This window comes from Salvelinus namaycush, chromosome 19 (genome assembly GCF_016432855.1).
Source record: "Salvelinus namaycush isolate Seneca chromosome 19, SaNama_1.0, whole genome shotgun sequence".
NCBI lineage: Eukaryota > Metazoa > Chordata > Actinopteri > Salmoniformes > Salmonidae > Salvelinus > Salvelinus namaycush.
The window spans coordinates 23066275-23093900 of NC_052325.1; the positions used below are offsets into that span (position 1 = coordinate 23066275).

Sequence of the window (27626 nt, forward strand, 5' to 3'; positions counted from 1 at the left end):
ACAGTTTTGTTAACAATCCATTGGCATGCTCATTCCTCTGTATCTACTGTAAATTAAGAGCACAGCGAAAGTCTCAAAAGGAACACATCAATTACTACTAAATGATGACTCGATAACTACTTTCGGGATGAAAGTTCAGTCGTTAGAGCTGTAGCGACTTCATGCCGCGCCACTGACTAGGAAGGACACCTCCTCCCAATCTACAGTCGACACCAAGATGGAGAAGGACAAACAAACTTCAAATAAGGAGACACCTCTTCATGGGGGAGGAAGATCTCCATTCTTCTTCCATGGCTTCACCTCATCCAGGAAGACACCCAGTTGAGAGGGAACCATTCTTCCTCATCTTCCTCCTTTTCAAAATCAGATTACTGACAACCGTCAAATGGCCACCATTTAATAACAAAGGAACTAGCCCTGGAAAATGATAAAATCCTGTGAAGGACATTATTCATGTCCTTCAGAAACTGTCCCGGTCCCCACAGGGGACTCCCTCCTGGACAACCTCTGTAGCACACATAGAACTTTGGGCTAAAGCATTGCTGCCTAACTTCCGTTTCACTAGTCCTTTGATATCGCCTTGAGATTGATTTAGTCTCGATCTCAGTGGACGAAGATCAAATATCAACCATAGATTATTGAAAGGAGCCATTCGGACCTCGACCTGAGATTACAACAGAATTTTCAAGTACATTCAATATTGTCTTCTCATCCCGCAGATCCCTGATTGGTTTGAGCGTGTGAAATGTGTGTACCTCTGTATTAGTTAGGCTATCTTTCTCCTCGACATTCTTGCCTTGTTCCATCATAGAATTATTTGAATAACTGCTTGCCTGATGCTTTTGGGCCGTTTGATTCCCTTTTCCCCTTGAGATGCTGTGTCTGTTACCATAACATATATATATATTTTTTTACCTTTATTTAACTAGGCAAGTCAGTTAAGAACAAATTCTTATTTTCAATGACGGCCTAGGAACAGTGGGTTAATTGCCTTGTTCAGGTGCAGAACACCAGATTTTTACCTTGTCAGCACATGGGTTCGATCTTGCAACTTTTCAGTTACTAGCCCAACACTCTAACCACTAGGCTACCTGCCGAATCCTTCATTGATCATTCAACAATGAGACCAGACAGTTCTACAACTTCAGACGATGAGACCAGACAGTTCTACAACTTCAGACGATGAGACGAGTGTTCTACAACTTCAGACGATGAGACGAGAGCGTTCTACAACTTCAGACGATGAGACCAGAGCGTTCTACAACTTCAGACGATGAGACCAGAGCGTTCTACAACTTCAGACGATGAGACCAGAGCGTTCTACAACTTCAGACGATGAGACGAGAGCGTTCTACAACTTCAGACGATGAGACGAGAGCGTTCTACAACTTCAGACGATGAGACCAGACAGTTGCAAAACAAGACAGATCCTGAACATCATGCTCAAGACAAAATTAAATCTCCACCCTCCCAAAAAACGATTATAGATCACACAATACTAGACGCCAATAGAAACCAATCAAGGTTCCTTGATAGCGGACTGATTGAAAGCAATCCATATAACGCATTTAGGGGATAGGTTGGGAGACTTGGCCTTTATAACTTTCACATCACAGTTCTGGCAATTCTTTGATACAGAGCCATTACATTGGGACAAAGGGAAATCAAACTTGAACAAACCATTTTGATGATATGCAAATCAGGCTAATTTAGTTAACAAAGGCTTTTCCCTTGTCGGCACATTCTGGATTTGGATATAAACCTCGGCAGTGCTGCTGGTGAGTGGGAGGTGAACAATAACAATAAAAAAAATGGGAAAGGTAAGAAGAGCCTTTGGATTATATACAAGAATACATTTAAAACTTTACAAAAAAGTAGACTTTAGGTTTTTGTAACTTCTGTAACTTCAAGCAGCGTTGTTATGTATTGCAGTATTGCAGCTTCGCCAGAAGAGCAATCGTGACAGCCAGGTTGGCTTGTATCTTACCAGGCTTTTCTCTTTCTCTCCCTCTCTCTTCCAGATTGTATTCTTTGAGGAGAAGAACTTCCAAGGTCGTAGTTATGAGTGCAACAGCGACTGCCCAGACTTGCACTCCTACCTCAGCCGCTGTAACTCCATCAGGGTGGAGAGCGGCTGCTGGGTGCTGTACGAGCGCCCCAACTACGGAGGCTACCAGTACGTGCTGACCTCTGGGGAGTACCCTGACCACCAGCAGTGGATGGGCTTCAACGACAACATCAGATCCTGTCGCTCTATTAAAAATGTAAGCCTTCCTACCAATAGTAGGCTACAAACTGTAAGCCTACTAACTCTATCGTTAAGTTTGAAGATGGCACTGATGGATCGGACGTGTGTCAGTAGATAGATACTGACGACTTGAGGCAAGAAGTTGATAATCTGCGCTGTTTCTTGATTTGCTATATTTCCAGCATTTTTTGCTTTTTGACAGATCTTTCCCAGATCTTAAATGTTCTACATTTTATATCAGAGACATCATAAACTTGTCATTTATATTACACTTGTATATTTGGGTTTTGGCAATTAGGATGTTAAAAAGTGTCTGACCAGATTTGGATGCAGGGCAGTGAATGGAATGCCCCAGGGTGCACCAACCAGGCAATGATCAGTCAAAAGCCAACAGACAATAAGGAGAGATAAAAGGCTCATGTTTTGGCAGCAGTTTCCCTCACGTCCATGCCCATGCACATCAATTGTTGAAGGAAACCAGGACAACAGCCAAGAAACCTATTTAAAGAGGCATTCCAAAGGCCTAATATTGTTAAGAACATACAGAGTAATGGCAATTTAAATAATTAAAGTGATTACTTTTATATTATTAATTAGGGATACTGGCATTTATGTATTTTTGGTTGTATTTATTTTGCAGGTCTATGGAAATTCCTACAAGATCAGGTTCTATGACAGGCCAGATTTAGCTGGCCAGATGGCAGAGTGGAGCGAAGACTGCCCATCGGTCCATGAAGCCTTCAAGTTCTGTGAATTCCACTCTGCTGTAGTGATAGACGGTGCCTGGGTCTTCTATGAGCTGCCCAACTACAGGGGGCAGCAGTACTTCCTGGAGCGCGGAGAGTACCGTAACTTCACAGACTGGGGCGCCACCTCCCCTGTCGTGGGCTCCTTCCGCAGGATCACAGAGTTCTAGAATCCTAAGACTCCTAGTGTTTTAGTTCTAGAGCCCTACGACAACATCCTTCCCCATTAACCTCTCTGCCGTTCTTATGACACCCACCTCTGTGTGAGAGTGTTGCAGTCCAACAAATAAAACCCTGTCTAATCCGCACAAACGCTGCTGTCTTCATTACTTTGACATGGATATCAACACAGGGCACACATGTACGTCAACACCAGTAGATCTACTTACTCAGTTTTCTTTAGTAATCTTTGCTAGCATTTCATCAACTGTAGAACAGAATATAACAGAATAGAATAATATATGATAGTCTATTGCCCTCCAAGGAAAGAAGTATTTACACAATTCCGTAAAGGTTAACAATAAAAATGAACATACAATACAAGTCATAATGAAAAGTTGGATGATAACAGGAGACTCCTGCATGTTTAAATTCAAGACACATTACAATGAATCAGAATGTTACTGTACCACTCAAAGACCTAGAATACCATATCATATTAGCACACAACACAGTTCAGTAAGAATTGGATTAAGGAAAGTCTCTGAACAAAGGAATGTACAAGTAACTGCCAAAATAAAAGGAAACACCAACATAAAGCGTCTTTATAGGGTGCTGGGCCACCATGAACAAGAACAGCTTTAATGCACCTTGGCATATATTCTACAAGTGTCTGGAACTCTGTTGTAGGAATGCAACACCATTTTTCCACAAGAAATTCTATAATTTGGTGTTTTGTTAATGGTGGTGAAAAACGCTGTCCCAGGCGCATCTCTAGAATCTCCAATAAGTGTTAATTTGGGTTGAGATCTGGTGACTGAGATGGCCATGGCATATTGTTCACATAATTTTCATGCTCATCAAACCATTCAGTGACCAATCGTGCCCTGTGGATGGAGGCATTGTCATCCTATAGGGCCATAGCCATGGTAGACAAGATATTTGCAAAAATAATGGCCTGACCAGCATTTTTATACAGTTAAAGTCAGAAGTTTACATACACTTAGGTTGGAGTCATTAAAACACGTTTTTCAACCACTCCACAAATTTCTTGTTAACTTGTTAACAAACTACAAAGTCGGTTAGGACATCTACTTTGAGCATGACACAAGTATTTTTTCCAACAATTGTTTACAGACAGATTTCACTGTATCACAATTCCAGTGGGTCAGAAGTTTACATACACTAAGTTGACTGTGCCTTTAAACAGCTTGGAAAATTCCAGAAAATTATGTCATGGCTTTAGGAGCTTCTGATAGGCTAATTGACATCATTTGAGTCAATTGGAGGTGTACCTGTGGATGTATTTCAAGGCCTACCTTCAAACTCAGTGCCTCGTTGCTTGACATCATGGAAAAATCAAAAGAAATCAGACCTCAGAAAATAAATTGTAGACCTCCACAAGTCTGGTTCATCCTTGCGAGCAATTTTCAAACACTTGAAGGTACCACGTTCATCTGTACAAACAATAATACTCAAGTATAAACACCATGGGACCATGCAGCCGTCATACCGCTCAGGAAGGAGACTCGTTCTGTCTCCTGAGATGAACGTTCTTTGGTGCGAAAAGTGCAAATCAATCCCAGAACAACAGCAAAGGACCTTGTGAAGATGCTGGAGGAAACAGGTACAAAAGTATCTATATCCACAGTAAAACGAGTCCTATATCGACATATCCTGAAAGGCCGCTGAGCAAGGAAGAAGCCACTGCTCCAAAACCGCCATAAAAAAGCCAGACTACGGTTTGCAACTGCACATGGGGACAAAGATCATACTTTTTGGTGAAATGTCCTCTGGTCTGATGAAACAAAAATATAACTTTTTGGCCATAATGACCATCGTTATGTTTGGAGGAAAAAGGGGAGGCTTGCAAGCCGAAGAACACCATCATGAACACACCTTCATGAAAGCACTTGCTTTCAATCTACTTTGTTTCCCTCATTTACTCAAGTGTTTCCATTATGTATCCGAACAACAAACACACACCACATCTAATATTCAAGTCAAGAAACAAGGAATTTACAATACAATGAATGGCTTAAGTAATTTGATGGATGTATACATAAGTCGCTGTGACAGTTTACATGTTCAATGTGATGTACTACAGTAAATATTACTGCTTTATCCAGGATCATATTACAATGTTCTGACTGTGAAACAAGTTCACTTTGATCTAACTCCTGGATCTTAATTAAGCTGTGTTGATCCTGGATCGTCATTAAGCTATGTTGAGCCTGGATCGTCATTAAGCTATGTTGAGCCTGGATCGTCATTAAGCTGTGTTGATCCTGGATCTGTCTATAACCATTTTGTAAATCAGTGCAAATAAAATGAATAACTTAACCAATAGCTGAAGCTAGCTACAATCAGAATCATAGAACTGTATCGCCTTACTAATGTTGTTAGAAATCTGTCTTGGTGTAACAGTATAACTTTAGACCATCCCCTCGCACCGACCCGGGCGCAAACCAGGGACCCTCTGCACACATCAACAACAGTCACCCACGAAGCATCGTTACCCATCGCTCCACAAAATCCGCGGCCCTTGCAGAGCAAGGGGAACCACTACTTCAAGGTCTCAAAGCGAGTGACATCACCGATTGAAACGGTATTAGCGCGCACCACCGCTAACTAGCTAGCCATTTCACATCGGTTACACTCACCCCCCTTTTGACCTCCTTTTCCGCTGCAACCAGTGATCCGGGTCAACAGCATCAATGTAACAGTATAGCTTCCGTCCCTCTCCTCGCCCCAACCTGGGCTCAAACCAGGGACCCTCTGCACACATCAACCACAGTCACTCACAAAGCATCGTTACCCATCGCGCCATAAAAGCCGCGGCCCTTGCAGAGCAAGGGGAACCACTACTTCAAGGTCTCAAAGCGAGTGACGTCACCGATTGAAACGCTATTAGCGCGCACCACCGCTAATTAGCTAGCCATTTCACATCGGTTACATTGGCGTTGTGCTGGTGGGCTTTTCTGCAAGTTAAATACTTTAAACACAGTTGCTTTGGTTTGAAACGGAGCTACAGTATATGGATGAAAAAAATGCAGAGGGAGACTGCAGAAATCAATGCCACCTTTTACCTCTACACAACATAATTGATGGTTTCATCAACTACAGCATGAATGCCAACAGTTGGCATACTGAGTAAAGAATGCATTAGCATGAACTGTATGAACTGCATAGAGAATCATATTTGGCCTCATTAGGATTTTACCTTTATGACTCTGTACGACTGGCCTAACTAACGTTTTCTTAAATGTTAAATTTCTTCACGTTTTAATAGTAATTTCAATGTAAATATAAAGGATTATCTAAATTAAGGGATACTGTCAGGGTTTATTTCTGGATCAAAATGGGGCTTAGGTGGTGGGCGTTGCGGGGTGTGGCAGTGGGCTTGGCCATTAGCGCGGTCGCCAACCGAACGTTTTAGAGGCCCTCTTGGCCGCATAGAGAACATTTAGCTATTTTAAAGCTAGTTTCCTGCAATTCTACACATTTTGTCATAGCTTATGCCATGTTCTTATGCTATCGGAGTGACTCAAACATTCTAACAAAATCAATGGGGGCCCCATGCCATGGAAAAAAATACTCCTGAATGGATCATTTTGGGAATTTAAAATTCTCTGTGACTGTCTAGTTTTTATAATTATAAGTTCTCAAAGATGAAAATATATTGGTCTATTATCTTTTCTATATACTGTATATCTGTTTTTTGTTATTTAAGTTTACACTGAAAACCTTTTACCATTCAGATTTTTTATATACAGGTATATACAGTATACTAACTTAGGCGACCCGTCCAATACTTTTCTATGCAGAAAAATCCTGTACTTTAACAGAGAAGTACTGTTTGTAACATTTAGTTTGTTGTGCATTAGATACAGACAGCCTGTTAAGAGCCTGTTAATAAGTCCTAGACTAAATGCATCATGACATGGCTTTTCATGGGTTAAAACGTATAGTGTTACTCATTAGATTTCTATGGTCCATGTTTATCTCCAGCTGGCCTTGATGGCCCTAGATTGGTTTTGATCCCACATTAACTGACTGAGGTTTGGCACTTTCCACCTGCTATTGTGTGTGGATCGGTGATTCAGTGCTTTTGAACAATGCGTTGATCCTACATAAATATTTGAATAGCTGATTGAAATATCTGATTAATTTGGTGCTAACCATGTGCTTGGTGTTAGTGTCTCTAACATGTATAAAAAGGATACCTGCAGACCCTGAGCTTTAGTGCTGTTCACTACGCCTGGTGTTCTGAACTCAAGAAATTAAGAAGGTGAGATGTGTTCTGGTGAAGCTTCCTTTAATGAATAAGTACCTGTTCCATAGTACTAATTCCATAGTTCCATACTTCTACGTCCATAGTTCCATAGTTCTGGAATTCTGGAACTATATTATAGAATTCAGAATTGTGACCAACTGTCTTTTCTCCTCCAACAGAAGACAGAAACTTTCAGGGGCGATCGAATCCAAAGGAGACTCCGCTGACCTGCATGGCTTTTTTTCTTGATGAAACTCTTGCCAGGTGGAGGGCGGCTGATGGGTCCTCTATGAGCGCTGCGACTACATGGGCTATCAGTACATTGTAGACCCCGGGGGTACGCAGACTACCAGCACTGGATGGGCTTCAACGACTGTATAAGTTCCTGTCAGGTCATCAGAAATGTACAGTATGTCATGTAGACGTGGGGACCAAAGACGATGTGGAATGATAAAGGCTGAGTCTGTTTGAGAAGCCCAACTTCAATGGCCAGTCCCTGGAGATGACTGAGAACCTAACCCTCAGTCCAGGAGTGTTGCCACAGCCCCGAGATCCACTCCTGCAAGGTCCAGGAGGGTTCCTGGGTCTTCTTCGAGCACCCAAACTTCCGCGGCCGCCAGTACCTTCTGGAGAGAAGGGAGTACTGTTCCTACACCAAGTAAGGAGCTCTGTGTGCCACTGTGGGCTCCATCTGCAGCATCATGGAATTCTAAAAGGAACTACTGAAGAGAATTGCCACTGGAATTCTGAGCCACTGGAAAAAGATGATTGCAGTCGCATGGTGGGATTACAATAAAGTTGTCAAATGTATTTATATATTTCACCTTTATTTAACCAGGTAGGCCAGTTGAGAACAAGTTCTCATTTACAACTGCGACCTGCTCATACCTGATAAACATGAGTTTGTTTCGGGGGATGATTGAGGTCACATGGTTGTTATGGAAGAGCATGGAACTTTTATATCAAAGTGCACATATTATAAACAAAGTGGTCAATATCTAAGTAAATATTAATATGTTTTCATAATTACAGTTACTGTATACCACGAAAGGTGAATTCAAGAAATCCAAGAAGTAAAAACACAGAATGTTTCCCAGAGAAAAAGGCCACAGTGTGTAAGATTTCCATCTTGAGGGTTAGGAATGGAGTTGTTTTATTATTATTTTTAAATCTCGGGATTGGGGGGGAGGATTGATGGGCAGCTCCTGGGGAACTGTGGGATGGAGCTTGGAGGGCTGGCTGCCTGGCGGTTGGGAGCTTGGGCCGGTGGCTTATAGGTCGCTTGTTCGGGTCTCCGTTTTTGACCTTATGGGAGATCTGTCAACGTGCCCTTGAGCAGGGCGTTGACCCTGGGGACTTCTGTGGGTCGCTCTGGATGGAGTCTGTTAGATGACTGAATGTAATGTAAATGTTGAGTGGCTTCACTGCAAGTAGATTATATATATTTTTTTATAAAAAAATAAATATATATACACACTACCGTTCAAAAGTTTGGGGTCACTTAGAAATGTCCTTGCTTTTGAAAGAAAAGCAAATTTTAGGTGCCAAGCCACATTTCTTCAGCCTCCTGTGGGTGGACCATTTCAGTTTGTCAGTGATGTGTATACTGAGGAACTTGAAACGTTCCACTTTCTCCACTGCTGTCCTGTCGATGTGGATAGGGGGGTGCTCCCTCTGCTGTTTCCTGAAGTCCACGATAATCTCCTTTGTTTTGTTGACGTTGAGTGAGAGGTTATTTTCCTTGCACCACACTCCCAGAGCCCTCACTTCCTCCCTATAGGCTGTCTCGTCGTTTCCTCAAAGCGGTCGAAGAAGGTGTTTAGCTTGTCCGGAAGCAAGACGGTGTCCGCGACGTGGCTGGTTTTCTGTTTGTAGTCCGTGATTGTCTGTAGACCCTGCCACATACGTCTCGTGTCTGAGCTGTTGAATTGCGACTCCACTTTGTCTCTATGCTGACATTTTGCCTGTTTGATTGCCTTACAGAGGGAATAGCTACACTGTTTGTATTCTGCCATATTGGTTTGCAGTTTCAGCCACCGCTGCAAATCCATCCGGGTGGAGAGTGGGAACACATGGATTTAGTACTGTAGATATGTGGTAGTGGTGGAGTAGGGGCCTGAAGGCACACAGTGTGTTGTGAAATCTGTGAATGTGTTGCAATGTTTTAAAATTGTATAAACTGCCTTAATTTTGCTGGACCCAAGGAAGAGTAGCTGCTGCTTTGGCAGCAGCTAATGGGGATCCATAATAAATACAAGTACCCTCTCTGTTCCCTCTTTGTATTCTAGACCTCTGGCATGTTCAGGATCCGCCTCTACAAGCGTTCTGACTTTGCCGGTCAGTTGATGGAGTTCAGAGAAGACAAGCCTAACCTCCCCGAGCGCTGGCGTCTCCGCGAGGTGCACTCCTGCAATGTGATGGACGGCGCCTGGGTGTTCTACGAGCACCCCAAGTACCACGGCCGCCAGCACCTGCTGGAGAGGGCAGTGTACCGCCGCTTCGCCGAGTGGAACACCAAACACCCTAACGTGGGGTCCATCCGCCGCATTCAGAACTTTTAGAGTTGCCTCACTACATGCCTGTTAATAATCATAACTGTTATTTCACATTTATTAATCAAATTAAAACATTGTGTTCAAATGATAGATGAACCTCTGTCTTTCTTTTGGTTTTTGTATTTGTTCACAAAAAAGTTCAGGATATGTAACTTTCAAAATACAGATATCATCCGCTTATGATGCAAAATGCATAATTCTTCTAAATCAAGGGGTATATTTCATGAATTTAAATTACTTTAATGGGTTAGAAAGGAGTTAATTCAATTAACTTCAGTCATGCAAAGATTGGATGCTGCAACTATCATGACTTATTTCAGTCAGACTAACAATACTTATTGCAGACTATGAAACTCCTTGCAGATAATCAATACTTATTGCAGACTATCAATACTTATTGCAGACTAAAAAAGACTTATTACAGGCTATAAAGACTTATTACAGGCTATAAAGACTTATTGCTCACTATCAAGACTTATCACAGGCCATCAAGACTTATCGCAGGCCATCAAGACTTATTGCAGGCCGTCAAGACTTATTGCAGGCTGTCAAGACTTATTGCAGGCTGTCAAGACTCATCACAGGCCATCAAAACCTTTTAAAGACCAGCAAGATTTATTGCGTACTATCAATATTTGTTAGACTCAACACTTAACACAGACTATCAAGATTTATCGCAGACTATCAAGACGTATTGCTGAATCAGACTGGCAAAGCATTCCACTCTTCTCTTTGTTTCTGATGTTCTATTCTCTCATTGAGCCAGCACCTACTGTACATTGACTCCCAGTCTGGTTATCAACGGGAAACTCTCTACCCCTCTACTGAAATTTTTCACCATATACTTTAATACCGAATTTCAGTGGAAAATATAAGTAAATACATAGACTCTCTACTTCTGGTCAATACAGTTGTTTTCTGTTAATAACATGAAATGCTAAATACTTCAAAAAATGTCACTAAATCTTTCAGATAGAGATAGGGAAACTATGAAGTTTTGCAAAAAAATATGTGGTAAAGGTATTAGGCCTATGTATTGTCTCTGTTTATAGGGCCCAGGTGGGAGGGTTGGAGAGAGATGGGTGTGTGTGATGCGTCAGGTCAGGGGGGCAGGCCAATGTGTGCCTGCGGCGCATGATGTGGTATGCCAGGAGTCCAGCACCGTTACCATAGAAAGTGGTCAATAGGCAGCATGCAGTTAAACCTTTCAACAAAGAGGTCAGACCACTGTGCTGATGACTCATGGGATTTGCCAATAAGGGCCCAGCGCATGCCAGTCCCGCTTGGTGCTGATACTAGCAGGCACAGGGCTCTCTGAAACAACACAGGCCTTTTCAACAAAAAGGCCCTACGCCAGCACTTTCCCCCAGCGGGGTCACTGGCCTCCACTATACCCTTGTTTACCTAAACTGGTCTCTTCTAGCATGGACGCCAACATGCGCAGAGGTTTAGAAAGACAGACAGATTATACATGGGGATGCAGTTACACTGAGTTACACGGACAGCGACCCCTGCTGTTTGGTCTGGTGTGTCACACCTGGGTCATATAGTGATAGCATAATGTCCTCCATCCAGATAGGGGAGCCAGCCATGCATGCCCTGGTCAACAACTGAGAGGAAATACGCTTGAATAACATTGCCAAATGGTTAGTGCAATCCAGAAACCTTGGGACGTTCCTACCTTAAACCCCTACCCTAATCCTAACCTTAACCCTTACCTTCACCATTTTAAATGTCAACTTCAATGGTGTAATGTCAGGACGTCCCAAGGATCCCGGATAGCTGGGACTATTTTTTATTTCTTTTATTTGACCTTTATTTAACTAGGCAAGTCAGTTAAGAACAAATTCTTATTTTCAATGATGGCCTAGGAACAGTGGGTTAACTGCCTAGTTCAGGGGCAGAACAACAGATTTTTACCTTGTCAGCTCGGGGATTCAAACTTGCAACCTTTCGGTTACTAGCCCAATGCTCTAACCACTAGGCTACCCTGCCACCACCCATTGCCAAATACAGGGAATGTTTCAGGGTTTTGACTTTGGTAATGGATAAGAAGAACTTAGAGGAAGGTGTACACTCTTAGAAAAAAAGTCGCTATCAAGAACCAAAAAGATCATCATAGGAGAACCCTTTGAAGAACCCACATGGGTCTACCTGGAACCAATTGGGGTTCTTCAAAGGGTTCTCCTATGAGAACCCTTTTTTCTAAGAGTGTACCAAGCCAAAGCCCTGTCACTAGGCCAACTCAGGGGTTAATTACCTGGCACCTGTGGGGTCTGCCACTGTATCTCATGCCAATAGAGAATCTCTGTGTCCATTGAAGACATCTGACACAACGTCCTAGCAGGCTGTCACCATAACATCACAGCTTGGGGATTTAATCTACAGAGCTTTGCTTCTACCTAGGCCCAGGGAATGACAATAGACAGAGAAGGCCCAAACTACCAGGCGATACAGTAGAGACGTGCACCCAGTGGCGACCCGTCATTCAGGCAATACAGTACAGACATGCATGCACGCAGCGGCGACCCGTTTTGAGCCATACCTGTTAAGCTAAAAAAAAAATACTCAAAAAAAATGAACTTCCCTTTTTCAGGACCCTGTCTTTCAAAGATAATTTGTAAAAATCCAAATAACTTCACAGGTCTTCATTTTAAAGGGTTTAGCACTGTTTCCCATGCTTGTTCAATGAACCATAAACAATTAATAAACATGCACCTGTGGAACGGTCGTTAAGACACTAACAGCTTACAGACGGTAGGCAATTAAGGTCACAGTTATGAAAACTTAGGACACTAAAGAGACCTTTCTACTGACTCTGAAAAACACCAAAAGAAAGATGCCCAGGGTCCCTACTCATCTGCGTGAAAGTGCCTTAGGCATGCTGCAAGGAGGCATGAGGACTGCAGATGTGGCCAGGGCAATAAATTGCAATGTCCGTACTGTGAGACGCCTTAGACAGCGCTACAGGGAGACAGGACGGACAGCTGATCATCCTCGCAGTGGCAGACCATGTGTAACAACACCTGCACAGGATTGGTACATCCGAACATCACACCACAGTATATATACAATAGTATGTGGACACCCCTTAAAATTTGTGGATTCGGCTATTTCAGCCACACCCGTTGCGGACAGGTGTATAAAATTGAGCACACAGCCATGCAATCTACTGTAAGTGCTGTTATTGTGAAGTGGAAGCATCTAGGAGCAACAACGGCTCAGCCGCGAAGTGGTAGGCCACACAATCTCACAGAACGGGACCGCCGAATGCTGAAGCGCGTAGGGCGTAAAAATCGTCTGTCCTTTGTTGCAACACTCACTACCGATTTCCAAACCGCCTCTGGAAGCAACATCAGCGCAATAACTGTCCGTCAGGAGCTTCATGAAAATGGTTTCCGTGGCCGAGCAGCCGCACACAAGCCTAAAAATCGCAATGCGCAATGCCAAGCATCGGCTGGAGTGGTGTAGAGCTCGCCGCCATTGGACGTTCTCCGGAGTGATGAATCATGTTTCACCATCTGGGAGTCCGACAGAAAAATGTGGGTTTGGCAGATGCCAGGAGAATGCTACGTACCCGAATGCATAGTGCCAACTGTAAAGTTTGCTGGAGGAGGATTAACGCTACAGCATACAATGACATTCTAGACGATTCTGTGCTTCCAACTTTGTGGCAACAGTTTGGGGAAGGCCCTTTCCTGTTTTAGCATTGTAATGCCCCCGTGCACAAAGCGAGGTCCGTATAGAAATGTTTTGTTCAGATTGGTGTGGAAGAACTTAACTGGCCTGCACAGAGCCCTGACCTCAACCCCATCGAACAACTTGAGATGAATTGGATCGCCGACTGCGAGCCAGGCTGAATCACCCAACATCAGTTCCTGACATCACTAATGCTCTTGTGGCTGAATGGAAGCAAGTCCCCGCAGCAATGTTCCAACATCTAGTGCAAAGCCTTCCCAGAAGAGTGGAGACTGTTATAGAAACAAATGGGGGACCAACTCCATATTGATGCCCATGATTTTGGAATACTTTTGGTCATGTAGTGTATCTTCTTGGGATAAGATTTCCCCAAGTTAAATACCTGTTTAATAACTGACACTATTATCCTATTACACTAAGAAGTTAACAATGCAGCCAATACAGTACAGTTACCAGCCAGAAGCTGTGATGAAATCCTTCCCCCGGCGTCTGTCTGTCTGAGAGGTTTACAGGATGACGTACCTCTTATAGGAACGGGGTTCACACCCAAACCTGACACCAAGCAAAACCCGACATTAGCTATTCTCATGATCAGCTTGCTCTGCAATATTCTTAATGGTCTGTTTAATAAATGAGGATCACTGAGGTACTTCATTTAAGGGGATAAAATGAAAGCCCTATTTGACATCTTGACACATTTCATGCTTCTTGCCTCAGCTCAAACTGATTTACGACGACAAGGTCCAGTGTTACTAGAATGTCTCGGATCCAAAATGATCATGGCTATAGATAGCCGTACATGCAATATACATACACTGCACTAACTGATCATTTTGTGCCATGTTTTTTATGAGGTGGCTTTGTTTTATGACAAATGCAATAATGGCGGTGTCCATTTTTCAACGAGGCTTTTTGTGGTTCATTGGAAAATCGAAACATCTTAATCCCATCCCCTTGTCAGTCATCAGGTCCAGAGCTTTAAAACATTACAAAACATTGTTGCTCATGAAAATCTTATGAGTGTTATTAGTGTTATGTCACTTGTTTTAGACGGGTGCAGAAAGAGTAAGTAACTTCTCTCACACGTTGTTTAACAATGATGTAATATGGAGCCATGATAAAAATGTGCTTTTATAAACATCACCAAAGTTAGAAGTTTAATTTGGCAGACAAATGTCACTGAACATTTACGATCTTGGAACTTAATTCCAAGATCCATTTTAAAATCCGCATATAAAGACTATTCCTATCATCCCCGAGAGACTGATAAATAATTTATGGGAAATGACAATGACATGACGTGGATGGGAAGATTTGTCTGCTATGGCTTGTGACCAAAATAATCTCCCTAAGAAGAAAACTACGGTCACACAGCCCTAATTCATATTCAGCTTGCAGCTGATACAGAGCTCTTAAAACAAGCTTCAGTTCATTAAGGTGGATAGAGGTGCATCGATCGTAACGATTTTGTCTCTCAGCAAGTGCTTGTGAATTGAAAATCCGACAGTGCCACTCTCTTTCCATCGCTCTGTGTCTCTCAGCTAGTAAGGAGTGGCCACGCTGCTTTACTGTAGTTCTGGACAGGCAGGCAGACAACTGCAATCTAAATTATATAGTTGCATCTAGTGTAAGAACCATAGAACTACCCGCACAAAAATATTTAATATTTCAGTTTACTACAGTACTTACTATAGTATGATTTAGTAAACTGTAGTATACTACACACTGTAGTATTTCCCGATCATGTGTAGTACTTACTATAGAATGTTGTAGTATACTACAATAAATACTACAGTATTATCCGCAAAAAAAAACACTTGTAGTAAATACTACAGTAACGACCACCAAAAAACACCATAGTCCGCAAAAACAAGACACTTTTTTAACTTCAGTAAATACTACAGTATTTAATTTGCATATACCCTGCCCATTCCACTCCCTCATATCGCAATTTGTGCCACCCATAAGTGAGAAAACTGCATGCCGAGTATAGACCATATTGTGTGCCCTACAGGTTATCGAAAGTGCGTTCCTACCTATGTACAGGTTATGGAAAAATATGCTCTTTCAGTATTTCTCCAGAAGGTTTCCCTTATGTCTATGTAAATATAATAACACACAAATACTACAGTAAAGTCTGCTTAAACCCTACAGCAAATACTACAGTATACTACAATCTGCAAAAACAGTACATTAATATAGTATATATTAGTTTTCTACTACAGTAGTTAACAGTATTCACTTAAGTGTTTTTGCTGACTTTAGTGTGCATTTTGGAGGCCATGTTGTTGAGGTCACTGTGCTGTGTGTCGTATGACCATCATGCGCCCAGCTGGCAGTGACAACCTCCCTGCCACACACCTCGCCTGTCACATAACTGCATGCTGGAACATTAATTAGGGCTCCTGGCCCAAGCCGGTAATCTAAGTAATTGCATGGTGTCACGCCCTGGCCATAGTTTGCTTTGTATGTTTCGTTTGGTCAGGGTGTGATCTGAGTGGGCATTCTATGTTGTATGTCTAGTTTGTCTATTTCTATGTGTTTGGCCTGATATGGTTCTCAATCAGAGGCAGGTGTTTGTCGTTGTCTCTGATTGGGAGCCATATTTAGGTAGCCTGTTTTGTATTGCGGGTTGTGGGTGATTGTTCCTGTTACTGTGTTCCTGTGTTTGTGTTGTCACTTTACGGGACTGTTTCGTCTTCATTTGTTATTTTGTTTGTTTCAAGTATTCCTATTAAAATGGATACTCACCACGCTGCATCTTGGTCCGACATTTCTTACTCCTCGTCAGAGGAGGACGAAGAATTCCGTGACACATGACTTCAATGTTGAAATATATACATAGCATTCACACTGATATAGGGGTTAGGCCTGATGTAAATTACATTATGTCTGAGCAAGATTCCATTCATTATTGAAAAGAGAGAATAATTCTAATCAAATTATAAACCAAACGAAAAACTTGTTATAAATAGGCTGTACACTTACAGGCACCATAATTGCTTCCATTGGGAATATAATATTAAAACACAGAGTATGGAGAGTTTCTCAGTTTTACTACTTTTCACAGTAGTTGGACAAAGATCCAATATAAAGAGAAAGGGAGAATGTCTCTCACGTTAAACTTGATATATATGAACCATCTTACAGATCGCATTCCCACTTCTCCAGAAGTTGCATTGCATGCGTGCCACGGAAGGGCAGTGAATCATTATAACAAGTTTGTTTTGAAAAACATTTTACGAAAAACAAGCAATCTGTTAGTTTTTCAAAAACAATAAATACATGTAATGATATCAGAAAAATGGACAGCATAAAAAAAGACAAGACAAATTGCTGTTGAAACAGCCTTCGCTATAGTAGGCTAGGGTAAAGGTAGCCTAAGGAGGGTTTTGGTTTTAGAAATATGAAACGGAAAACAAAAAGTTACAGGAAAATAACTTCTAAATAAGAGGTTCACCCATACTCACCAAGGTTCTCATCTCTCGTTTCATGATAAGCATGGACACAGCCTACAGCATGCATGTGTAACGAGTGCGCTGAGAGTCGGGAAGCAAGTTCAGGGAGTGTTTTAATAAATACAATGAACACGAAACACAAACAACACACCGACATGAAAACAGAGTCAATAACACCTGAGGAAAGAACCAAGGGGAGTGACAGATATAGGGAAGATAATCAAGGAGGTGATGGAGTCCAGGTGAGTGTCATGAGGCGCTGATGCGTGAGACGATGGTGACAGGTGCGCGGGATAATCAGCAGCCTGATGACCTAGAGGCCGGAGAGGGAGTATACGTGACAGCATGGCTAAAATAATGCAGGCCTTCCTACAATACATATAGAAAAAGGGAACGTCAGCTCACTGTTTTGGTCCTCTCACACTTGATATTTTAATAAAGCTTTTAACAAAGATTAAGACTAATTTCTAAGCGGTCTCATGAACACTTTAATAAAGGTTGTGACTAGCCTACTTGATTACATTGGGCAGGACAAAAAGAAAACATACTTCATTGAGAGGAGGGGAGGCTAAGCTTGGGGAACACACACATCAGTATTTTATGTTTCTAAATATGAAGTATACAGGCACCAAATCACATCTTGTTCCATGCACAGCACGGGTGGATAGGCTGCGTTTCTTCTGTCAAAACTCATGTTACATGGATTACAGGTGTGTAGCTAGGGATTTGTACAACTGTGATAGAATAATCTAGTCCACATCCCTCACAGAGAGTAAATTGGATACACATACCTACTTTAAGTTACCTGTTGCCATGTGAGCAGTAGGTCAAGCATTTTCCTTTTTGTACACCCCTTTACAATGTTATGCTGTTACCACTAGGTGGCAACATTGCTCATACAGTCCTTGACTGTTGTTTGACTTTGAACATTATGACGTCTGTCCGAACTGGGCACCTTCACAGCATTATTCCTGCATAGTAGTCTTACCATTTTATACATGAGTTGTGACAAGTGTTAAAAGTCAGCAGAGTTAAGATGTGTCCCTGTCAATACTGTATGTATGTACTGTTAGGTGTTACTGCACTGTTGGACATAGAAACATAAGCTTTTCGCGGCACATGCGATAACATCTGCAAAATATGTGTACACAGCCAATAAACGTTGATTTGATGTGTCTGTATTGCATCAGATAACATACAATCATGTCATTTTCATTATATGTCGGACACGTCGGCTAATGGGGATCCTAATAAATAAATAAATATTGTTCAGTACAATTCTTTAACAAGGTATCCTGTAGCTTCCTGACTAATTTATTTTATAATGCAGTTATACAGCCATACAACCCATCCAGACTAAAACAAGGGTGAGGTGTAGCCTACAATTATGCAAAAGCAGCACTATGACTGTGTGACTGACTTTGTCCTCAATTAAGGCAGTCAACAGACTACTCAAATTACAGTCATCTAACAGGGAGTATAGATTTGTGCAGTCAGATGACTGTCCTCCTCTATCGCTCTATGACGCCCGCATGCACCTTGCATGCACAACGTACACACACGCACACCTTTGTGCAAAGGATTTACCAGAGACGCTGATGTGACGTCAACCAAATGAAAAAAGTATTGCCATGGAAACCCATTTCCCCAGTTTCCCCATGCTGCTGTGTCTCCAGCAGTAGTTGTCCTCTGACATCAGACTCCTGCCGAACACACACATCACATCAAGAATTGAAAATTCTCTCATTTTTTTTTGTACATTTTCTTTCATGCATGATGTAGGTCTATTACATAATCTCACAAACACATCAGTGAATTAGGTTTCTTTACCTTTACACTGAATCACTTTAGCACGTTGTCTTATCGTGTAGGCCTATTAGTCTTCATGATCATAGGCCTATTAGTGTAGGCCTATTAGTGTAGGCCTATTAGTCTTCATGTAGACTATGCCAGAGGCCATAAATTCGTTTTTAGAAATTACATGAGTTACTTGCAGAAAAACGTTGTGTGTGTAGATGTTTGTTGAATAAATTACAGGAATAGAGTTCGCCAGCTTGTAGTCCTAAAAATTAGAAATTATTTACCACTGGTTCGTTCAGCCATTCCTATGGGGAAAATGAACAACAATCCCCTACCGTTGGGCCCTTGACCAAGGCCCTTAACCTCACAACATGCTTTCCATCCAGGGGCACTGCACTGCAGCTTGACCCTGTGCTCCTTTCAACTGTGTATCTGTGTGATGCGTGCATGGGGGTTGGGAAATGAAGAGAGCAGTAGACACATTTCTGTTGTTCACTGTAACTATGGACAATGAAGTTGTATTGTATTGAATTTGCTCAACGGCCCTTGTAATTACTGTGGCATGGTATCAGAACCCAGGTGTCACAGATTTTAGTGTAGCCTAATATTGTTATTTCCAAACCACCTGAATCTAAGTCGTTAGACTATGCTTCATAAATAAGATAACAGGAGTTGTCTTGTTCCAGTCATTAAAATGCTTTATACAGTATGTTACTTTCACATCATCTTTTATATGATCCTGGTAAATTAATCTGAGATTTGTTGTTTGGATAACAGTGTGTAACTGTACCCAGTGCGTAGTGTGTGTGTACAGTATGTAACGCTGTAACATTATCTTGGTGGTTAAGTCACTTGAGTAAACAGACTACAGGGAAAGACAAAATCAGGCTGTAGCTGTTGCAGCTTACTTATGGAGAAGAGGTCTCTGATAAGATGACAGACAGACTTTTCTGTTCTGTACCTCACATTCACAGGATCCTCTCTCTATAATCAACCAGTGAGGGGCCCCAGTGCTTTTCACCTTGATTTGGTCTTTCTGGTTTCACCCAATTGAAATTATATTATACATCAGCATCGCCAGTCACTGATTTTCTTATTCAACCTTTATTTATGCAATCTTTTTTGCAAGAGAGATGCAGTAACATTGATTGTCCAGTAAATGCCTCTGAGCCTTTTTAAGTAAAACACCACAGATGGCTTTCAATGTATCGTATGCCTCCTCTCTTCTCCCGGTTGATGATGCGTTGCCTGACAATCTAAACAGTGGTTTATATGGGACGAGGAGCAGAGAAGCCAAGGCTGTAGGGCTGCAGAGTGTCTGCCAGTGCATTGATGCTGCCTGCTGTCACTGGGCTGGCTCACAGTGTTTACAGTGTGACGGGGGGAATCCTAGGAGGGGGATATTTTTAGCTCTGCTTTCATCATTCCTCTATGTTGTTCTGCGCAGCATGGAGGGAGGGAGGTGGCGAGGGAGGGAGGGAGGGAGGTAGGGAGGGAGGGAGGTAGGTAAGGAGGTGGCGAGGGAGGGAGGGAGGGAGGGAGGGAGGGAGGTGGCGAGGGAGGGAGGGAGCTGCATTCTAATAATGACTATGAAAGGGATCTGGATGGTGGCTATGAAACAACTCTTTCTTTAAGGGCGTGTGTGTGTGTGTGTGTGTGTGTGTGTGTGTGTGTGTGTGTGTGTGTGTGTGTGTGTGTGTGTGTGTGTGTGTGTGTGTGTGTGTGTGTGTGTGTGTGTGTGTGTGTGTGTGTGTGTGTGTGTGTGTGTGTGTGTAAGGGTTGGAAGGCTGCTATGGAGCAAAAGGGCGACAGGTAGCCTCTGCTGTTCTGCCCTTGAGCAAGGCAGTTAACCCCCAACAACAACTGCTCCTCGGCACCGATGCCGTGGACGTGAATTAAGGCAGCCCCCAGAACCTCTCTGATTCAGACGGGTTGGGTTAAATGCGACAGACACATTTGGGTTGAATGCATTCAGTTGTGCAACTGACTAGGTATCCCCTTTCCTTCTGTAAAGTTTCTCCCTCGCTCTCTCTATAGAAGCTTTGACGGTGCTGTAAATACATGGAACGAGCTGGGAATTGGGATGGGAACCCCTGTCTTGTCCCCAACTAGCCTGAATTTCCATTTGTTTTAATGTTTTTTTTGTGGATTCTGTTCTCTCACCGTTTGTTAATGCCGCATTGCGAGCGAAGCTGCGTCACATAATTTTAGGGTGACGTAATAGTGTTGGAATTGTATCTGTGAACGACTACTAGAACAAGCTATGTTTATTTTGTGTCTCAAAGAGAGTGAGACATTGGAACCCCAAGCAGTGTCAGGGTCTATTGTGAAGGTAGGCAGACATTATTATGCACCTTGTACTGCAGTCTTGTGTAATGCATTCAGTGACACTCTCGCTGCCCTGACAGTGTTTTTCCTCTGGTTACCACAACAGACGGTAGAGTGTGATCAAAATATAGCTCCTTCTGCCTTTTAACATGACGTAATATTCCCTTCATATATCACTTTCAAACTCTACACTTCACAACAAACGATATTGACATACGAATGAAAAGGGTAATCCTCCCTGTTTTTGAGGTCGTGGCCAGCTCTGGTTTGTGATATGATAGTGGTGAGTCCTAATTAGTCCTAATAAACACACACACACACACACACACACACACACACACACACACACACACACACACACACACACACACACACACACACACACACACACACACACACACACACACACACACACACACACAACCCCCAACCCCCAACCCCCAACCCCTTATGGGGGGCCATGGGAGCATGAGACCTCTAGGAGAGAATACTCAGGAAATGAGAATCTAACCAATACCCTCCCTGGCTTCACCAGACAGTCAGTCTTTCCTCTGTGTGTGTATTTTTGGATGTATTTGAAGTGAACCTTTAATGTGTCCTGAAGGAATTGCCATGGAGACAAATGGAAAAACAAGCAAATAATGGAATAAAAGTTCCCTCAGTGGATGCCTATTGTTAGACCTCTGGGCTCAGGGACGAAAACAGACATACAGTATCTATCTGATATTATAAACTGGGTGGTTCGAGCCCTGAATGGTGATTGGCTGACACCTGTGGTATATCAGACTGTATACCACGGGTATGACAAAACATCTAATTATGTTGGTAACCAGTTTATAATAGCAATAAGGCACCTCAGGGGTTTGTGGTATATGGCCAATATCCCACGGCTAAGGGCTGTATCCACTCCTCTTTGCTTGGTGCATAATAACAGCCCTTAGCCGTGGTATAATGGCCATATACCACACCCCCTCGGGTCTTATTGCTTAAATAAAGAGTGGTATGTTTTTGAACCTTCGCTCCTCTCATTGTTGACCTCTGTTCTGTTTGTCCATGTCTTTTAATTGGAAGCTTCTGTTCTATATGATATCTTCATTTACACTTTAAGAATTCATAACAACAAACGTTACCAAGCAGAACTATTTTTGACAACCCAAATTCAGTTTGTCGGCAAGTCCGACCTCCAGAAATCAGCATGTGTTTGTCTGCCTGGACACGGCTAGTGGTAGGTTGTGTTACAGGGTAGAAAGCAGTGACAGGTAACAGAGCAGACTCTCTCTCTGTGAAAAGTTTTCTTCGTGAATAGGACCAGGCTAGATGGATGACAGAGAGTCCCTGCAGTGAAAGCTAAATGGCCATATTACATCTTCAAAACACATTGGATGTGTCCCAAATGACACCCTATTCCCTATATAGTGCACTACTTTTGACCAGGGCCCATTGTGCACTATATAGGGAATAGGATGCCATTTGGGAAGTACACATTGAGATTTTCCATTGTGTGATGAGAGTGCCGGGGTTGCTGGGCAGGCTTGCCAAGCCTCATGACTGAAGAATATCCTACTGGAGGCTGTTTGGGGGAAACTGTACATTTTTTGGTCACCTCGTTTCCCCACCTCCAACCTCATCTCTCTTTCAATACTTTCTTTTTCACCCTGATCTTTTCCCTATTCTCCATCTCATTATATCCAAAAACACACTGTGATTTCAAAGGACAGTGTCATTTTAGTCATGGCTTTACACAGTCAACAACACAGCCAGGGGATAAGTTATAGTCCAATTGTACTGTTCTATTGGTACACAGAGAAAACTGAGAGAGAGAAAAGAGAAGCCTGGGTAACATCATGTCATCCTTCTAAATACAGCTGCTCTCCTCTTGTTTGAATGTTCGTGAATTTGATTTACAATGTGGAATAACAGAGCAGGTTAGGGCAGATGAGTCACTTTCACCAAATAGAAGGAGCCCACTACTGTTTGTTCAGCTTATCCAGGAAGACAAATATAGGGATTTAGCAGTATATTCCCCTGCCAGCTCTTGGTTTTTCTGAACTCAATGAACCCTGCCTCTGTGGTGGAAAAGAACCTAAAGCAAAGTGATCAATGGCCTCTGCATAGATTACAGTGTACAGTGCCATGGCCTCTGCATAGATTACAGTGTACAGTGCCATGGCCTCTGCATAGATTACAGTGTACAGTGCCATGGCCTCTGCATAGATTACAGTGTACTGTGCCATGGCCTCTGCATAGATTACAGTGTACAGTGCCATGGCCTCTGCATAGATTACAGTGTACAGTGCCATGGCCTCTGCATAGATTACAGAGTGCAGTGCCATGGCCTCTGCATAGATTACAGAGTACAGTGCCATGGCCTCTGCATAGATTACAGTGTACTGTGCCATGGCCTCTGCATAGATTACAGTGTACAGTGCCATGGCCTCTGCATAGATTACAGAGTGCAGTGCCATGGCCTCTGCATAGATTACAGAGTACAGTGCCATGGCCTCTGCATAGATTACAGAGTACAGTGCCATGGCCTCTGCATAGATTACAGACTACAGTGCCATGGCCTCTGCATAGATTACAGAGTACAGTGCCATGGCCTCTGCATAGATTATAGTGTACAGTGCCATGGCCTCTGCATAGATTACAGAGTACAGTGCCATGGCCTCTGCATAGATTACAGTGTACAGTGCCATGGCCTCTGCATAGATTACAGAGTGCAGTGCCATGGCCTCTGCATAGATTACAGTGTACAGTGCCATGGCCTCTGCATAGATTACAGAGTACAGTGCCATGGCCTCTGCATAGATTACAGAGTGCAGTGCCATGGCCTCTGCATAGATTACAGAGTACAGTGCCATGGCCTCTGCATAGATTACAGAGTGCAGTGCCATGGCCTCTGCATAGATTACAGTGTACAGTGCCATGGCCTCTGCATAGATTACAGTGTACAGTGCCATGGCCTCTGCATAGATTACAGAGTGCAGTGCCATGGCCTCTGCATAGATTACAGAGTACAGTGCCATGGCCTCTGCATAGATTACAGAGTACAGTGCCATGGCCTCTGCATAGATTACAGTGTACAGTGCCGTGGCCTCTGCATAGATTACAGAGTACAGTGCCATGGCCTCTGCATAGATTACAGAGTACAGTGCCATGGCCACTGCATAGATTACAGTGTACAGTGCCATGGCCTCTGCATAGATTACAGAGTACAGTGCCATGGCCTCTGCATAGATTACAGTGTACAGTGCCATGGCCTCTGCATAGATTACAGAGTACAGTGCCATGGCCTCTGCATAGATTACAGAGTACAGTGCCATGGCCTCTGCATAGATTACAGTGTACAGTGTCATGGCCTCTGCATAGATTACAGTGTACTGTGCCATGGCCTCTGCATAGATTACAGTGTACAGTGCCATGGCCTCTGCATAGATTACAGTGTACAGTGCCATGGCCTCTGCATAGATTACAGAGTGCAGTGCCATGGCCTCTGCATAGATTACAGAGTACAGTGCCATGGCCTCTGCATAGATTACAGTGTACTGTGCCATGGCCTCTGCATAGATTACAGTGTACAGTGCCATGGCCTCTGCATAGATTACAGAGTACAGTGCCATGGCCTCTGCATAGATTACATTTATAGTATATGCACTTAAATTGCTCTTCCAGATTATCCTGTATGTTTATCTATCTGAACAATGTAAATTCTACTGCTGGCTGACCTTACTTGCCAATACAATGTGTCGAATAATCATGAATTAAACTGTACCTTGGAGCCTAAAATAGAAATCCATATGTGAAACAGTCTGCACTGACTCCACACAAAGACACACAAACATATGTAGGCAGGCACACATAGGCACACACACACGCACGCACGCACGCACGCACGCACGCACGCACGCACGCACGCACGCACGCACGCACGCACGCACACACACACACACACACACACACACACACACACACACACACACACACACACACACACACACACACACACACACACACACACACACACACACACACATACCTATGAAATAATGGCGCCGAAGGGGATGGCTGCTGTTTTACGGGCTCCTAACCAACTGTGTTATTTTGTCTGTTTTTTCTCATTGTTTGGAACTTATTTTGTACATAATGTTGCTGCTACCATCTCGGGGCAGCAGGTAGCCTAGTGGCTAGAGCATTGGGCCTGTAACTGAAAGGTTGCTAGATTGAATCCCTGAGCTGACAAGGTGAAAACCTGTCGTTCTGAACAAGACAGTTAACCCACTGTTCCTAGGCTGTCATTGTAAATAAGAATTTCTTCTTAACCTGTTTGGCGTGCAAGCCCGACGTCGGTACACTTATGACAACAGCCAGCTCAAAGTGCAGGGCGCGAAATTCAAAAGATATTTTTTTTTTAATATTTAACTTTCACACATTAACAAGTCCAAGACACCAGATGAAAGGTACACATCTTGTGAATCAAGCCAACATGTCCGATTTTTAAAATGTTTTACAGGGAAGACACAATATGTAAATCTATTAGCTAACCACGTTAGCAAAAGACACCACTATTTTTACTCCATCAGTTTTTTACTCCATCAGTAGCTATCACAAATTCGACCAAATAAAGATATAAATAGCCACTAACCAAGAAACAACTTCATCAGATGACAGTCTGATAACATATTTATTGTATAGCATATGTTTTGTTAGAAAAATGTGCATATTTCAGGTATAAATCATAGTTTACATTGCAGCTACAGTCAGAAATTGCACCGAAAGCAGACAGAAAAATTACAGACACCAACGCCAAATAACTAAATACTCATCATAAAACATTTCTGAAAAATACATAGTGTACAGCAATTGAAAGACAGGCATCTTGTGATTCCAGACAATATTTCCGATTTATCAAGTGTTTTACAGCGAAAACACAATATAGCGTTATATTAGCTTAGCACAATAGCAAACATAACAACAGCATTGATTCAAGGCAAAAATAGCGATAACGTATAAACCACCAAAATATATTAATTGTTTCACTAACCTTCTCAGAATTCTTCAGATGACAGTCCTGTAACATCATATTACACAATGCATATAGAGTTTGTTCGAAAATGTGCATATTTAGCGGCACAAATCGTGCTTATACAATGAGAATAGTGTCCATAACGTCAAGCAATCTGTCCGGCGCCATCTTGTAAAGGCACCTATTCTTATCGAAAACTATTCATAAACTTGACTAAAAAAATACAGGTTGGACAGCAATTGAAAGACAAATTAGTTCTTAATGCAATCGCTGAATTACATTTTTAAAATTAACCTTACTGCGCAATACAGGCTGCGATAACGCAAGGCTACACTGCAGGAAATGGTGTCTTATGCATTTGACATTTTTCAACAGAACAATGAATTATCAGCATAAATAGTTCTTACTTTTCGATGAACTCCCATCAGAATCTTGGGAAAGGTGTCCTTTGTCCAAAAGAATCGTTGCTAGGTTGGAGAACGTCGTCTTCAACGTTGCAATTAGCAGTAAACAATAGCCATGTGGGCCAGAGATACCCAACTTCCTACAACGTCACGAAAATAAATACCCGAAAATCGCAATATACTGACATAAACTGATATAATTCGGTTTAAAATAACAACATTACGATGTCTTCAACACCTATATCGAATAAAAACAGAGCCGGATATATCTAGGAGCTAAAACGGGAGCTTCTAAAATGACATGCCAAGACCCTCCCTGCGTCAGAGCGAAGAGTGGAAAGATGGGACACTTCGGTTCCAAGCAATTTATAACCTTTGGGAACTACGTAGAAACTCCATTTCAACTCTCCCTATTCGCTGACACCCAGTGGAAGGCGTATGCAGTGCATCTCAACCAATAGAGGACAGGCAAATTAATACACAGGTCTCAGAACAGCCAGCAAAATTCTGCATTCTGACATACACATAGGAAAATTGCTCTAAGTCCAGTTCTGTTTCACCCACAGATATAATTCAAACGGTTTTAGAAACTAGAGAGTGTTTTCTATCCAATAGTAATAATAATATGCATATTGTACGAGCAAGAATTGAGTACGAGGCCTTTTTGAAATGGGCACCTTTTATCTGGCTACTCAATACTGCCCCTTGAGCCCAAACAGGTTAAAACTGACTTGCCTAGTTAAATAGGGGTTAAAAAAGTATAATTATGACTGAAAAGTGTTTCTGGATATCAGAACAGCGATTACTCACCTTGAACTGGACGAAGTCTTTTCTTTAATGAGTCCAACGTGAAGGATATACTGCTTCTCCGAGACCAGGCCCAAATCCCCATCATTCGCGTGTAGAAAAGATGGAAATACAGGGGGCGGA

The 27626-nt window shown here is 42.5% G+C and overlaps 1 protein-coding gene across 1 annotated transcript; it reads left to right on the forward strand.

Moving 5' to 3' along the window:
• Positions 1-1811: 1811 nt before the first annotated feature.
• LOC120064242 (gamma-crystallin M2-like) lies at positions 1812-3164 on the forward strand. Its single transcript, XM_039014676.1, has 3 exons — positions 1812-1820; positions 2022-2264; positions 2889-3164. Exons 1-3 carry the CDS (start codon positions 1812-1814, stop codon positions 3162-3164), a joined length of 528 nt encoding a protein of 175 aa, XP_038870604.1.
• Positions 3165-27626: the final 24462 nt, after the last annotated feature.

Excerpts from the sequence above, each read along its gene's own strand:
- LOC120064242 (XM_039014676.1), top strand. Across the intron at positions 2,265-2,888 it reads CCTGTCGCTCTATTAAAAAT|GTCTATGGAAATTCCTACAA; the intron begins GTAAGCCTTCCT and ends TTTATTTTGCAG.